General features: G+C 33.6%; 1 protein-coding gene across 6 annotated transcripts in view; it reads left to right on the forward strand.

The window, feature by feature from the left end:
- The window catches only part of LOC128991301 (MYND-type zinc finger-containing chromatin reader ZMYND8), a 73156-nt gene that overhangs the window by 53040 nt on the left and 3892 nt on the right, over positions 1–16224 (forward strand). For 4 of the 6 annotated variants that reach the window (XM_054414082.1, XM_054414080.1, XM_054414083.1 and 1 more), the window contains 5 exons: positions 537–693; positions 2625–2821; positions 6517–6639; positions 9455–9640; positions 15689–15811. In XM_054414082.1, the coding sequence (XP_054270057.1) occupies positions 537–693; positions 2625–2821; positions 6517–6639; positions 9455–9640; positions 15689–15811 (786 nt within the window). Of the gene's footprint in view, positions 1–536; positions 694–2624; positions 2822–6516; positions 6640–9454; positions 9641–15676; positions 15812–16224 lie in introns of all 6 variants that reach the window. The other 2 variants (XM_054414084.1, XM_054414085.1) reach the window with 2 other exon arrangements.

A 16224-nucleotide genomic window follows, 5' to 3' on the forward strand; every position in this document is an offset into this window, starting at 1 on the left:
CATCTTATCTACATTGACCTTTGGATACTAGAGTAGACATCCCATCTACATTGACCTTTGGATACTTAGAGTAGACATCCCATCTACCTGTGTAGCCGTATTTCATTCAAATTGAACACAGTTATAAGCCACTCTAAGGATGAATATGTCAAAATTTAACTAGACATCACTTTAATTTTTTTAATTAAAATTGCTTTAAATTTATGATAGCCTTACAATATTTTTCATAAGGCAATTCTTTCTATGTTTAAAAAGTCTGAGTACAAAACTGTCTACACATTTAACATGATATGCCTTATAAGGCATATTTAGTTTAAAAACCCTAAAATAAATAGCTTATTTTAAAAAGATAAAAATTTAATTCTAGTATAGAATGCTTTAGCCAAACAAATCTGTTTTAAAAGATGTCATTTAAAAGATATTGTGAAGATAAATAATAAGTTTCTAAGTGATTTTGTATGCATTTATTGAGGAGTGTTCTCAAGCAAACTTCCCAACTATCGAGTTTAAGAGCATGAGTTGTGTTGTGTGTACAGGTTGTCACCTTCGTGAGGACCACATTTGAAGAGATGCTGAAGGCTTCAGACCCAAACTCTGATGCTCTAGAGGCGATGAAACAATCTCAACAACTGGAGATTGAGAAACTTAGGTGGCAGCACAAGCAGGAGATCAACGAGCTCAAACACAACACAGGTCAGTGTCAACATTGCTGCCAACTTATGACGAAATTTTGGGGTGAGAGACAAAATTTGATTTTAGAATATGTAATAGTCGTCTCACCTGAAATTAGGTCACACCTTAGATTTGTCCAGATAGCCTAGCCTACAATGAGATAGTTTAGGACTCTAACGTGTTGGTTAATTAATTATCGTTTCGATTTTATTGGCTCAGAATATTAATTACAACAATAATACGTTTAACAAGTGCTCATCATAGCCACTCGAAAAATATGTGAAGCTAAATTTAGAATTTTGAATAAACTATCGTGAATGTGGATAAGCCTAATTATTTGGTAACTTAACCTAAACGTGTCGGGAAAATTAGACTCGGTCGAACACCAGAGTCGATACGGGTTTTCTTAAATCAAATTTACGTAAGACGGTTCGGGGTAACGGAATAAGTTGTACGTAAACCGTTCTGGCAACGTAAATGATTTCCGAAGCTGGTTTAAGACAAAAGGAAGTGTGCTCGTACGTGAAAAAGCGTGCAGGGTGCGCGCAACTACGGCACGGTAAAATAAAAATAGTAACACTTCTCTAAAAATAAGATTAAACAAAATAAATTCGGTAGCACACTAACCTGATGCCTTAGGATTCTACCAGGAACGGGGTAAATCTTTCATTGACCAGAATTTCGTAAGTTAGGACTGTTGGATTTGTCTCTAAACAGCTACCGTATTGACGGTTCGGTAGCGGGTGGACAACTGACTATGAGGTTTGCTCTTCTGGTCGTTCTTCGCCATCGCCCCTGGCGGCGGGGTAGGTAACTAGCGTCCTCCCCTCTACGATGACGTAGGACCCCTGCCCCAACGATGCCGCTGAGAACGCGGGCACAGCTTACCCCGAACGTAGAAAATTATAATATCTTATTTAAGATTATAATATTATAATTTTCTACGTTCGGGGTAAGCCGCGCCCGCGTTCTCAGCGGCATCGTAGGGGCAGGAGTCCTACGTCATCGTAGAGGGGAGGACGCCACTACTAGTGTAATAGTGTACAGATGATGGTGAAAATATATAGGTACCCTAGTGTAAAGCGCAAATATGTTTCTCTAAGTTTGTAACAACCCAAAACCCGTCAAGGAATAAAAACCCGATTTTAAAAGTTTCATTTTAAAAATTTTTTTAAAAAAAGTTAAATTTTAAAATGAAACTTTTAAAATCGGGTCTTTACTCCTTGACGGGTTTTGGGTCGTTACAAACTTAGAGAAACATATTTGCACTTTACACTAAGGTACCTATATATTTTCACCATCATCTCTACACTATTACACTGAGTTAAATTTCACTGATTTGCTTATTGGTACAATCCCTTTCAGCTACTCTAAAAACCTCTAAACAATATCAGCTCGTCTTAAATTTCTGACTTAGTGTTTGATCCCATAACCGGGCTCCTTGCACACTTCCAATATAAAGCAATCAGGTTTTAAGGGGATTAAAAGTATAAGTCTTCAGACATTACTGAAATGAGAAGTAACTATTATTTAAAATGCATGTGTTGTTTAAGGAAATGCTCTCAGCCAGGATTTTAATTTGTAGAATGAAGAGATAGCTGCTAGCTTACTTTAAAAAAGTACAGGCAGGCCATAGAACACACTGAAGACTGTAGTTTATAGCCTAACTGTCCTTCTAAGGTAAACTAGCTGCTATCCTTCATTATACAAATCAAAATTGCATGTGGTCTATTGTACCCTTATTACCTTATTACAGTTTAATGTATACTCGACATTACCTGTAATTATATGACTGTTCCTTAATATTAAGGTTAACCATCATGGTAAGAAATATAACAAAAGAGATTTTTAACTTCATGTTTTGCTCATAGTTGCTGCAACATAGTACCAATATGCTATTAATTACCAAAATGAGTTTTAATTTATAAACTAAGGGAATACATACTTTTCAGATCTCGTTGTGATGGAGATGCGATCCAACATGGAGGCAGACAAACAGCGATCCCTCATTGATCTCAAACACAAGATGGAGATTGAGAAGGAACACGCTGTGGTGGAGACTAAACGCAAACAGTGGTGTTCGACTTGTCAGAAAGAGGCGCAACTGTATTGCTGTTGGAACACGGCATACTGTAGCTACGATTGTCAGGTACCAGCGAATGTTGTGATACGGTGGATAACCTCAGTTTACTTTAGTTTCACCAACATCGTGTGGAAACACACTTGTGTGAAGGTAGAGGATGCTGAGTAAGAAGGGATTACGAGTACGACGAAAAAGTCGTTGTCTTGGAGACTTTTTACAGTTTGTATCTAACTAGTAAGACTTCTGTAGTCAACAATACAAACACTTCAATCTAGGTCTTCTGTCTACAACTGCATTACAGACGGAAACTTAGTAAGAGCTAAATTTGTAGTCTCGCTGCAGCCATCATCAGGGCACATCACCAGAACATGTATCCAATGTAGTAATGTCAGAGGAATAAGTTTCTATGCGTAACATGGTCGTTCTGAGAAGATATAGTCTGTAGTGATAGTGTTTGTATATAAAATAACCAAATTCAAGTTGTGAACTTACACAAACCGTCCGCTGTTTTGGCCAAAATTAAGGAAAAGTCCAAACTTGTTTGTCAAACCCCGTTTATTGGGGTTTTGGTTTTCCAGTGAGATAGCACTGTTTTTTACCATTTTGTAGACATACACTGTAGATGTTGAGAAAATATAGTTCAGTATTATACAATATTTTGATTGTTAGAGTATGGATTCTGTTCTTTGTTGCTGTTTTGGATTTTGTTACGATTGTTAATAGAAATCTGTATTTTGGTGTTGGGAACAAGGGTTTAATGTTAATGCGCAGTACAGTTTGACAATAGCTAATTGGTGGCGAGTGTTAATAAGAATCTTGTAGTGTATTTGAGTGCATGGTGAGCCGGTGAGCGCAAAAGTAGGAGTCACAAAATTATTTTGGACGCAAAATTAATATAATTAAAAACGTTGGTTAAATGTTAGGCTTGCACAGTAAAGAAGTGAAAAGTGTTTACATGCAAAAGTTGAATTTATTTCTGGTAACGTCATTATCAAGAAGACATCAAACACAAGGATATTGTAAGTATTAAATGATGATTTCTAGTAGATTTCTGTTTATGTGATGTTGCAATTGGGCTGCTTATTTATATTTTTCCTGCATTTTAACCTTTGTTTAAGGAATTGGATATTCTGATTAAATAACTTAATTTAGGTACTTTTGATGAAACAAAATAAAGAGGATATGAGCTAGCTTACCTTAAAAGCAGTACAGATAGGCCATAGAGCACACAGAAGCCACATAAAACATACAATATTCCGTCCCCTGGAAAACTTTGTCAAGTTTAGAGAAAGAGAAAAAGAGTCCACAAAATGTTTGCACGAAATTTTTGCTGTCAACAACTATGACTATTTCTCTGCACTTCACAAAGTCTTCCAGGGACAAAATATTGTACGTTTAAAATGTTTCCTTTGTGACCTATATGTACTTCTCCTAAGGTAAGCTAGCTGCTAACCTTTTTATTTTACAGTTCAAAATCCTGGCCTGTAGTCTTTCCTCGAACAAAACTAACCTTTTAATGATACAGACTATTTTGGTCAAGGCTCTGATTTTGGAGTGCCTGAATAATAATTTTAAGACAATGATAATAAATATTGTGACATAAGGATATAACTCTTGACATTGCTGCTTGTACCAAAGAGTAGACTCAATAATCTAGGAAATCTGGACTTTTACAAAAGAATAAATTAGTGATGTGTCTGTTGCAATTTTCATCGTTCCGTTTTTTATCGGTTGTTGGTTCTCGGTTATCTTTGGTTTTAAATAGGTAAAATTACCTCTCATTTAAGTTATGTTTTGAACTTGTTCACACTAATTATCAATTTATTTGTTTAATGTTTGATTGTTGGTGATGGTAGATTTATATTGTTACAGGGATTATTGCAGGTAAAAACACAGGAGTATTTAGAAAGATTAGTTGATAAAACACTAAATGCATGTCTTATTTGGTTGCTAGTAGAAGAGCAGTATTTACCATGCCTTAGTAATCATAGATTTGGTGTAGTTTCCTTTACCATAATGTCATGATTACTATAATCCATGATCGAGGAGGGGGGGGGGGGGCTCTATCATGGTCATCTCAGCAAGAGGCAATCACGGCGAAGCTAATTTTGAACATACTGCGATGGAAAAACCAGCGAAACAAAACAAGTAACAAGCAAAACAAGTGTTTTGTGTAATCCCTATTTACCATTGACCATCACATTACACTAAGTACATTAAAGGGTCAAAACACTCTAATCATCATGATTAATTGAATAGTTTATTATTCAAATTAATATATGGTAAATAATAAATTCCAAATCACATAGTGAGGGGCTAGAAAGGTTACAGTGCTTATGTTCCACGATGTCACTGATAAGTCTACAAATCTTACTTGCTAATCATTTATAAAGCGAGCTATCACTACCACTCAAACCCTGGGCGTGTGTTTCACTGGTTATATGTCAGTCCAGTTCTTGCACTTCTTTTAGCTGCTGTCTGTTTGAGTTTATTTGTCTCTTTGTTTGTGTCTGATTTCAGCAGTTATTCTACAGTGTTTCATGTAGGGTGTTTTTTTTTATTCATGTGATTGTTTCAAATGTAATAAAAAACATAAACAATATCTTAGAGTTATAACAATAGACTCATGGGTACACAAATGTTATGCCATTATTGATTTAAAATTGTTTTGGACACAACGGCGCCATGCTGTGGCTTGAATTAAGCAAAATCTGGAGGTTTAATTTGCAACCCCTTGGAGTTACGTGCACTAACAAATCTAGAGTTATGTGTTATCTGCTGGTGTTGTATGATGTTTATAGGAAAGAGCTTTATTTCAGTTAGCAACATGCCACACAGCACTGGTTGCCATCAGTTTATTAATTAATTTATTTTCAACAAAATTGTGGATTACATCATGTCACAAAACGTACCTGAGAAGGTAGAGGAAGCCTTTTAACTGCCATGCTTCTTACAACAATTTATCATTGTTTTCATTTACCAACAATTTATAATTTACTATATGCTGAGACATTTAAAGTTCATAAATCAAAGGAGTTAAATGGCCAGCCGCTGAACAAATCATTCAAAAGTCTAATTTTCAAACTGCGCATCTATTCTACATGGCTCTTATTAGCCCAAAATTATTCCTAAGGCTGGTACTGTATTACACTATAATAGTTCTATCTCTATGACATGTATTATCACATGTCTTTGATGAAAAGTAATACAGTGTAATGGACCAACTATTATATTAGCTAAACTATGGTCATATGTCTATGTAATTTGTTCTCCTAGAGAGAACATATTATCATATATTAGATAATGGATATATTTCATAGAACTATGATAGTGTAATACCAGCCTACACAAAAATAGTATACAATTGGTATTCCAGCAAGGCTATTTACTAGGTTTTGACATTATATTACTTGTTTTATGTAATATTATAAAACGTACTAATAAAAATGTACCTTTATTATAATCATATAATACAAAGATTTCATTTATTTATTGTCTGAACATTTACCACAATGGGAATGAATATATTTGGATTAAGAAAGTACCAATAACAACTAGAATGAACTAACCAAACCACCGCAGCTTGTATGAGTAGGCACACAACTAATTTAAGTAAATGTACTGTAAAGTCTAACAATAACCGTTGAAAGCTTGGGTAACACCATATTTGCGCTCTTCTAGTTTGTCGAGGTCAGACAACTTGTTAATTTAGTTAACCTGTTTTGTAAATATTTTATCATTCTGAAATTTTTCTGTTACAGCAAGAACACTGGATCCCGCACATGAAAGAATGTCGTAACAAACAACATGACCCAGAGGAGAGGTCAGCCGCGGCCGCGGCTGCGGTCAGTCCGCACCGGCTGAACTTCCATCAAGTAGATCAAGTAGGTTACAATCCTTAACCTCCCGGGATCTGCTTTAACTGTGCATGGAACGGAGTAAACTGTACATGTTAAATGTTCAAAAATACTTCCAAATGCTATAAACCGGTTTTTAATATTCGAGCCAACCGGTTGTTATAAATTTACAGGCAACCGGTTTTTTTTATAAAACCAGATTTTGTAAATTTTAAATAAGTGAAATATTCTCATGTTTTGTGTTTGTTTTTTATATCTGTATCCTTAGTATTTTCTTGTATTCAATAGTAAGACTGATATTTTAACTTTTACGTTTTTAGTAATTGTATCAGTTGAGTATTGTTATTTCACCAGTATGTTCTTTCAGAAAGTTCGATATCTTGAATACAGTCATAATATTTGTCAAGTGTAATTTAAAGTCCGAAGATCTCGTATTTTATTACCAAATATGTTGAACTTGAATGAAATTATTTTTAATAAACGATTTTAAAAACAATCTTGTTTTTTATGCTAAATCCAATGAAACTGCATGGCTATCTCCTTAAAACGCAATATTGAAACATTGGATGTAACATCCTGAGCGTAGTTTTCTAGGCATGTTCTGTTAGTAATTTTGTTCCAAATACATTTGAATCAGTTTGAAATCTAGTACACTTTTTTGCTACGAAAGTGGAACAGTAAACTCTCACTTATTCTGGTTGGTGGCACAAAAGTGACAGTAATCGTCTCTCAGGGCAGAATGTCAGTAGAACCATAGGGACTCCGGCTGATCCGGTAATCAGAGAGCAGGACCTATATTCTAAAGTCCTGGGTTCTAATCCCACCTTTCATCAAATGTTTTTGTAAGTCAGTGATTTTGAGCCCACATTTACTAACTGTAGGTCTATATTTTTTTAGAAACAGAGGTCTGTAAGGTGATGAACTTTGTCCATACAGAAGAATTTCCTTTGCTAAAAGTTTTACAATAATAACAATGAAATTGGATCCTTGATAACCCAAATCTCACGGTAAAGGGAAAAATGAATGTAAACAATATTGTTTGGTTCATGTGTGACATCAATTACCATAAAACCACTGTAAAATTCAACATAGTCTTTTCTGAATATGCATACACACTGACAGTAAAGATATTGCAAATGCTTTCAGTCATTTACCATTTTGTGTTGATTGATTATCTTATAAATCTTCCTCAAACATGCTCTTCTTGTACAATTGTTTTATTATTAGTGGTTCAAACAGAATGTGTAAGGTGTTGATAGAACTTCAATAAACGTTAAATTAATTTAGTGATTTCATTCATTAAGTATCTGGTTATTATTGTCTTTCCATTTCCTATTAATTTAGTAATTTCATTCGTTTAGTATCTGGTTACTATTGTACCTATGTTTTCTAAACTGTTCTGTTTAGTAAAGAATAAGTCTCTGATTTAAACTAGGCATCAATGAGAAATTAACAAGGTGATATTAGATTTAATTGAAATATTTCCTGTACTTTTGTTTAAGAATTGATTTCAATGTGAAAGGTACAAAATTATAAAAATGTATTTATCCTCCACTCCAGATTACTTTCTCGTTATTGTCAAAAGCCAAAAGCCCCATGGATCTCTTAAGAATATGTGAGAGTGTTTATTGTGATACTATAATAAAGTAAAACTATAAATTACAAAATAACTCTTTGGAAAGACTTTTATTTAGTTAATAATGTAATCTTGCACTAACTAATTTATTATTTTTTAACAAATGCATTCTTATTGAAACACTGTAGCAACAATTACCATATGATTTCTTGAATTTTTACAACTCTTACTTGTAGTAGGCGCTGAACTTTCTAAATTTAGTCTTCATATGTTAGTTGTAGTAAAGTAATCTTGACTAAAATTTTAAACATCTAAAATTATGTTACAAAATTTAATTTCCTCTCTTATTTTTGAACTAAATATCAGGAATGTTGAACACTCCAATATCAACAATCTATATCTCTACATTAGTAAATAAGATAAACTAATTATCTCTGCCTGTTTTAACCAGCCATCATGCAGCCAGTTTTCGAACAGGTTAAATCTTAAAAAGACAACAATTTAAACAAATTTTGTGATAAAATAAATAGTGTAGGTTGTGGTTATTTTAAGATTACAGGAAACATTTTTTTAAAGATACAATCACAAACCATATTTCCTTACTTAAATATTTCCTCAGTTGGTCTTCTTTAAAGTTAAGATAGAACACACTTTTACAACCCAGTCAAACGTCTATGTCACATAAGACCTATTGGAAAGATTAAATAAAAAAAGCCAAAAGCTGTTATTTAAAACTAAAAGCCAAAACACTTTCATGCAGACTCCTAATATTCTTCCGAAAAGAATTCAATTCTGATATATATTTTTGTTCAGGGAGGGACATACAAAAAACCTTCTTTTGCGCTTTATTTTATTTTACTTAAAAGTTTTAGTGTTTTAATTAGTTCACAATATTTACATCAGCAAACAAAATAGATAAATGTGTTTGAATATTAGACTGGTTAATTTTACATTATTTTCACAATCAATATATCAGTTGACAGTTAAAGTGTTTTTCAGTGAATACATTTCAGATTGTAAATAAATAAATTTGAATTGCTCTTTTGTTCATTTATCAAGTACAGAAAGTGTGAAAGAAATCTAAAAATTCAAATTTTACCCATGATTCACCATATTTATTATTTAACCATAAAATAACAGTAGTTTTTAGCCTATAATATTTTTATTAATTTAACACTACATTTTTCACTTGATATTTCATTTCTGTTTGTACACTAATCTCATCACGTATTTTGTTTTCACTAACCACCATACACACACACGTAGATGCATGCGCTTGACCCGGTGAAAGACACAACTACGGTGGTGGTGGTAAAGAGGCGCAAGCGTTGTGGAAATTGTGTTGGCTGCATTGCCGAACCTTGTGGAAAGTGTTACCCCTGCAACAACCCGAACGTTCACTCCGTCTGTGTTCAACGAAAGTGTTCAGAACTCAGGCAGCGAAGTCGACAGGTTTGTGTAACTTTATAGTTGGGTACCTTCTGGACCTGTGCTTCAAGGTTGACTTGTTTGTTTCTTACTAATACAATAAGATACTAGTTAAAAACTGTTCCTGTTGATCACTTATAACATTTTGAGATGGGAATTTGAAATAGAGTCCTGCTAGTTCAAACCTGCCATGGATTTATCCAGATTCATTTTTTGATATTTTTTCAGTATAATCACATGAGTAAGACAGTTTTAACTGCAGCAGTTAATGCAGGTGTTAAACCAATGTTTGCCTTAAGAAGCTTATGTTGAGCCAATGTGTTCAAAATCCACTTATTCTTTTACAACTAAAAATAAATTAATTGTAAACTACAGTTGAAATAAGAACTAATTTCCTATTCATAAACAATCCAAACAGTTGTCCTTAACTACATCTTTTTAGATGAAAGCTCTTTTGTGGATACTTTGAGCTACATTTTACTATGGGTGTTCCTTTCCAACATAACCAATTTGAGATGAGGTTAGCCCATAAGTATCCACAAAATGATCTAGCAATAGTCTATGGTCAGGTAACATTCAGTAGGACTCTAGTATGAAATATTCCTCCTGTCTTATTTTTGGGTACATTATTACAGGTGCATTAAAAATGAATAATTTTTCAACACAAGTACCTATGAGTATTGTATAGTTGTGGAAGCCATTTTAAACATAGATTTTTTTTGTATCAGTTTCTTCTGTGTCATATAATGTATGGAGGATATTTAAATGGGGAATTTGAATTTAGTGTATTTGTTGTATTACTGTATTTCTTTATGGTAAGAGATACTACATGCTATACTATTAATTAGTCTTATTACGGTTTGTATAGTTCAAGGTCAGGGTGAGTGAGTGAATGAGTGATTGATTGATCGTTTGATTAACTGATTGGTTGAGTGAGTGATTGAAAGAGTGAGGATGTGAAGTCATGTTCATGTCCCTTACTGACTTCTTAGAGATTAGCAACATATTTTAGTAACATTATTAATCCCAGTTGAAAAGATTTGTGGCATTTTCAACAATGTACGCTAACTGTTCCAACCCTGATTATACAATCTAATATGAACATTTTAAATCACCTTTAGTTTGTAGCTCAATGGCAAGTGGGGTCAGAATCAATCTTTTTCCATATCAAACTGAAATTTTTTTGATTTAAAGGTGAGAATTTACACGCTTGGCACAAATTGGCCATCCAGTTGGTTGAGCAGAAGCTAAATGACTATTTGAGTCTAGCCATAACAAATTTCAGGAATTTGTTTTAGGCGTTTGCTATTTATTAGCACGAGGTTTCTTAAACTTTTCCCTACAGCCTACACTCCCTTGGAATCCTGAATTTTCCTCACGCCGCCCCATCTCTTCACCGACCATATTAAGCTTGTATTTAATTGCGGAATTTTTATCCCTCTGTTTAATTAATTATTTGTACAATAAAGTTTTTGCATGACTACAATCCAAAGTTAACTTTCAATTGTTTTCGCTTTACCTTTTATTTTAATTTATTATTTTTCTCGGATCCAACCCCCCCCCCACCCCCAAGGTTTAGAAACACTGTTTTACAGGCACCATGTTTTTATGCTGGTTTTTAACTAGATGCCTGATCAGTTTCAACAAAAATCCATTGGACGCAAACTACGTCCAAAACTACTGAAGAATTGCTAATGATTAACAGTAGTTTTGCAAATCGTTTTGTTAGAAACTTAATTTAATATAGATTTGTAGTGGATATATATTATATTTGATAGATATTTAGATATTCTATGCAAATCTGAAATATTTGAGGTGAAATGCTTGGTGAAGCTTTCTTTCTGGCTAATGACATTGACTATTTCACACTAGTGTTATAATTATGGTCAATGCTATCATTACTGACTGTAATATGATACTTTAGACAATCATTAGTCATATACATGATAGGTGGCTCCAGCTCTAAGCAAAAGGATATAAGTCTTTTCTAATGTTAAACAGGAAAGTTTTGGTTTTCAAGGTAATCATTTGTTACTTTGCCTCTATGCAAACAAGTTAAAAATTGAACATAACATCAAGTTACTTACAAAAACCCGGCAACTTTCAGGTCAAAAGTTCCTTTTCTGTCCATGGAAATTCTGCTGTAATCAAAATTAGTCGTTGCGGTTGTCTTTATCACAGCTACGTTGAGGTGAAAAATCTATCTGCTGATTTTAGAAAAGTGAATCGTAGAGATTTGTCTGGTTGATATCACTTGATGGGGAAATGCACAACTGATTAGGCACTAGCCTTGACTCTTGACTCATCTTTTTATGACAACTGCTGTGTTTCAACCAATAGGCAACAATAGCCAGTTCAATGCACAACTGGTTTTCGGAAGTAAGAAAGAAATCATGTACTCTAATAAATATGCAAAATATTTGTAGAGACCTCCCTGATTCTGTCCCTAGTCTGTGATCCAAACTGTATATCTTGTAATTTGTAATTCTTAGTACTAAATTATTTGTGATTCAAAGTAGCCAAATACTTTATCTTTCAAAATGTGGGTTTCCTTTGTCTTTCTTGTACACATTGCTAACAACATCAATCTAAATAGTGGTTCTTTTTCTTTGTCTAAAAGTAATACAGCTTGAAACTATTTTTATTCTGTAATTAGTTCCTCTCATCTTTTATCGTCAGAGTTTTGTAGTTATGGATAACTTTTCTTTTGAGGGTAATAATTTGTTGTACTAATTTTGTTATGTGTAAACGATTCACATTTTTATGGGATACCCTGTTCTAACACATTATTTGTTGGTGTAACATAAGATAACATAATTCTTCTTGGAAAAAATATTTTACACATCAGCTGGTATCATATTAAACTCTGTTTTACATCAAGCTCCGGTTGACGTGCTAGGAACCCGAGTACACCCCTCTCTCTCAATACAATACAATAAATCAATGTTTCAGTCAATGTACATTTAAAGAGAGTGAATGAGATTGGTGAGAATAAGAAAAAACCCAATAATATAATGAGCTAATAAAGTATGTCAATGTGTTTAACAGTTTATAATATCAAACTTCAATTTCAAATGCATTGCTTAGAGAATTACGCAAAGCTGATTGTAAAACTGGGTTTAATACTGTAGTTAGCATTATGAACTTCTTCCTGTAATAACGGGGGTTAGATTTGAGTATTACAGAAACATATTTTAGGGATGAAGCTATCCCCAAATAACTGCTTACATCATTTACTCTTTTTCCTAATGTTTAATTATATTAGTCAACATACACACCATCGTAAACATATAATAAAAACCATAACCACCCTCAGATTCAACGAGTCTTGCCGTAGCTTAAACATTCTCCATTATAGATTTACCATCCTTATCGATCAGTTGAAGATTTGAAGATATTTATGTTGTGGACATATTCTACTTATTATTTTTCACTCTTTAAAATAACAACAGCCTAACAGATCTCCTTGTTCTATACTGTTTGTTCTCTAGTACAATAAATTAAGAGTACAATTTACCCTCAACCAAAATACTTACATTAGAATAAGAGAGAAAACATCACACAAACACATTCGAGTGTTAGCAAAACATGAAACAAGTTTCAGATTTTACAATAGTGTGATAAGTCTACTTGAAGTATCTAAAGTCAATGGTCATAATGAATCCTCAATAGATAGCACAAGAATACTTCAATGTTACAAGAATTTAAAAATATTTTTACAGTAAAACTCCAATTGGACGAATCAATTGGGACCGTACCACATTCAGATGGTCAAAAATTCAAATAGTTGGTTTTTCACAAATCGCAAAATTTGACCCTTTCACAAAGGACAAAGGGGGATTTTAATTACGGATGACGAATATGATTTTCTGTGACGGAGATGATGTCTACAAGACCGCGGAAGATAATCAAGATTTTTGCCACAGTTGCGGAAATTCATGATGTTGTTTCTGTGATCGCGGAAGACGAATATGATGTCTACAAGACTGTGGAAGATATTCAAGATTTGGCCACAGTCATGGAAAAGATTACGATGTTTCTGTGACCACGGGAGGCGACAATAATGTCTACACTACCGAGGGATATATTTACCATTTTGCCAAGATCACGGAGGATAATGATGATGTTTCCGTTCCCGTGGAAGAGAATTATGAGGTTTACAAGATGTGCAAAATTTTACCAAGATCGCGAAAAATGATGACAATGTTTTCATAACTATGGGAGACGATGGTGATGTGTACATGACCACAGGAGATGTTTTAGATTTTGTCGGGATCACGGCTTCTACCTTCTTTAATAATAATTCTTATTACCATAAGCAATTCGGATGATTGGCATTCGGATAATTGGAGCTCTACTGTACCTTATTCCCTGCTTAAATTTTCATAAAACGAGGTACTGCTTTGTTTCCATTAACTTTTCTAAGAGACCAAGGCAGAACAATTTGGCAGAATCAGTTTTAGAAGAACGGACTTAGAAAATCACCAGGTGTGAAAATTGGAGAACGAAGGATAAAACTGAAAAGGTATAGTAGCACGAGCATTTAGATTTGCAAAATGAGTACTTGTTCACAACCTAGTACGCCAACGAGTTGTAATTAAAAAGCAAATGGTGGCATTTTCAACCTTACCTTGCCTGTTCTATGGACTTTACCCTTCAGAAATTGATACCTGTATGTTTTCCTGTGTTATTAGTGGTAATATCCAACACTAGCTTCAGTTCAGACTAATCATCCCAGCATGCAAACAAACTGTCTTTCAACACCTGGAGTAAAAAAGTTTGATTCCATCCTAACATTTCACGCTAGTATAGTTCAGCTGATTTCTCTATGCATGTGATGTAATGGTGTGTTGATTGGTCTGTAGAATTTAAATTAACAATTAAAATAACACCAAGTCTTGGATATCATATGAGCACTGTGCGGCTTTAGAGAATATTTCAACAAGGAACATGGAGTGGCTCAAAGTCAAAACAATTTAGTGAATTGCTAAATCCACAACAGTGATCATTTTGCAATACTTTTTCAATGAAACACAACATTCATATGATATTCAACTCTTCAAGTCGCTTTGGAATAGAAACTGTTTTCAATTAAAGTAAAAATCAATTCCAACCAGTAGCTTTTAGCCTGTGTATGCATTCATTATGCAATTTCACAGAAGACCCTTAATTTAGACACATCAATTGTTAAGTAATTAGGTGCAATGATTTTTTGGAGATCTATCTAATTAAAATGGTGGTGTGGAAATCTTAAACCTACTGTATTTTTACCTAAATTTTCCTGATGAGTATAGAAATCATGTGGTTACCGCTATTTAGAGCGTTTCAGTGCATGATCAAATCCAATTGACCAACTGTGTAAATTAGGATACTAATTCATATTGTTGAGTTTCTCACCATCTAGTCGAATCAGATTTTTGTAGTTAAAGTTTGATGACAAACATTTGTACAAGTATAATGTCTTAGAAAATTTGAATACTAAAAAAAACACTTATTTTTTCACCTAATTTTAAAATGATTTTCTTTTCTATATCTAAAACACGATTGATTGTGATGAACGATGGAATAAGTAAGATATTAAGTAAGATAATAAGTAAGATCCCTAAATTACCTTCTAACACTCTTTTAACCATCACTCTCTTTTATCACATCAAAAATAATTATTACACTTTAATGTAGGTTTTTGCTGCACTGAAGTTTAACAACTATCTAGTAGCCTATATATTATCTGTTAATATATATACTGTGTAAAAAAATGATACTTTGTGTAATTCAGAGTTAAATTATGCTAATTCCTACCAAAATCATTGTATTTTTCCAAACTGTAGTTGTATTTACATCAATTTATGTTTTCATCTATTCTGTTAACAGTCATAGTCGCGGTCCTATGTCATTTATAATATAAAATATCATTTAGTAGATATTTTACCATACACAGTACTACAAACCAAAAATATTAATGAATATTACTTCTCCGTTATCTAAATTTGAACAAAATTGTTTCGTAACACTTAGTTTAGCAGTAGGCCTAATTTTAACAATGCCAGTAGTGGACAGTAGTGTTTGTTGCAGAGGATTAGAGGTCCACATCAGATGATGCCTCCCCCGGCTACTGTGCCGCCGTATCGTCCCCACATGTTCCCAGGCATACCACAAGTACCACCACCTCGACCAATCTTCCACAATCAACGGCCGGTGAGTAATGGTCTAGCTAGTTATCAATAAAGTAGATGCAAATCGGTGTTTCCCAACCTTTTTCTCTGGCGTCCCACTTCACAAGACAAAATATTTTGCGTACTTTACCATTTATTAACGTTGAGGTATTTATAGAAGGAATATTTTTGTTAATTTGCTAATCTAATGTACCTATTTTCCAACCTTACAAACTTTTCCGGAGGATAAGATTATATTTTCACAATAAGTGAACACCTGAATGAAGCACTGAGCAATGGGCTCAATAATTTTAATTTTGCTCATATTAGGTAATGGAGTGCTTTTATTTTAAATCAGTCACCAAGGTTTTACTGCGTTAAACTAACGAAATAATCTTGTACCCATCCAACAAAGTCTTTTGACTATACTTATCTGCTGATGGGCTTTGAACTGAT

The sequence above is a fragment of the Macrosteles quadrilineatus genome, unplaced genomic scaffold, assembly GCF_028750875.1.
Source record: "Macrosteles quadrilineatus isolate MER2022 unplaced genomic scaffold, UCM_ALF_1.0 Scaffold_4__1_contigs__length_99947679, whole genome shotgun sequence".
Taxonomy (NCBI): Eukaryota; Metazoa; Arthropoda; class Insecta; order Hemiptera; family Cicadellidae; genus Macrosteles; species Macrosteles quadrilineatus.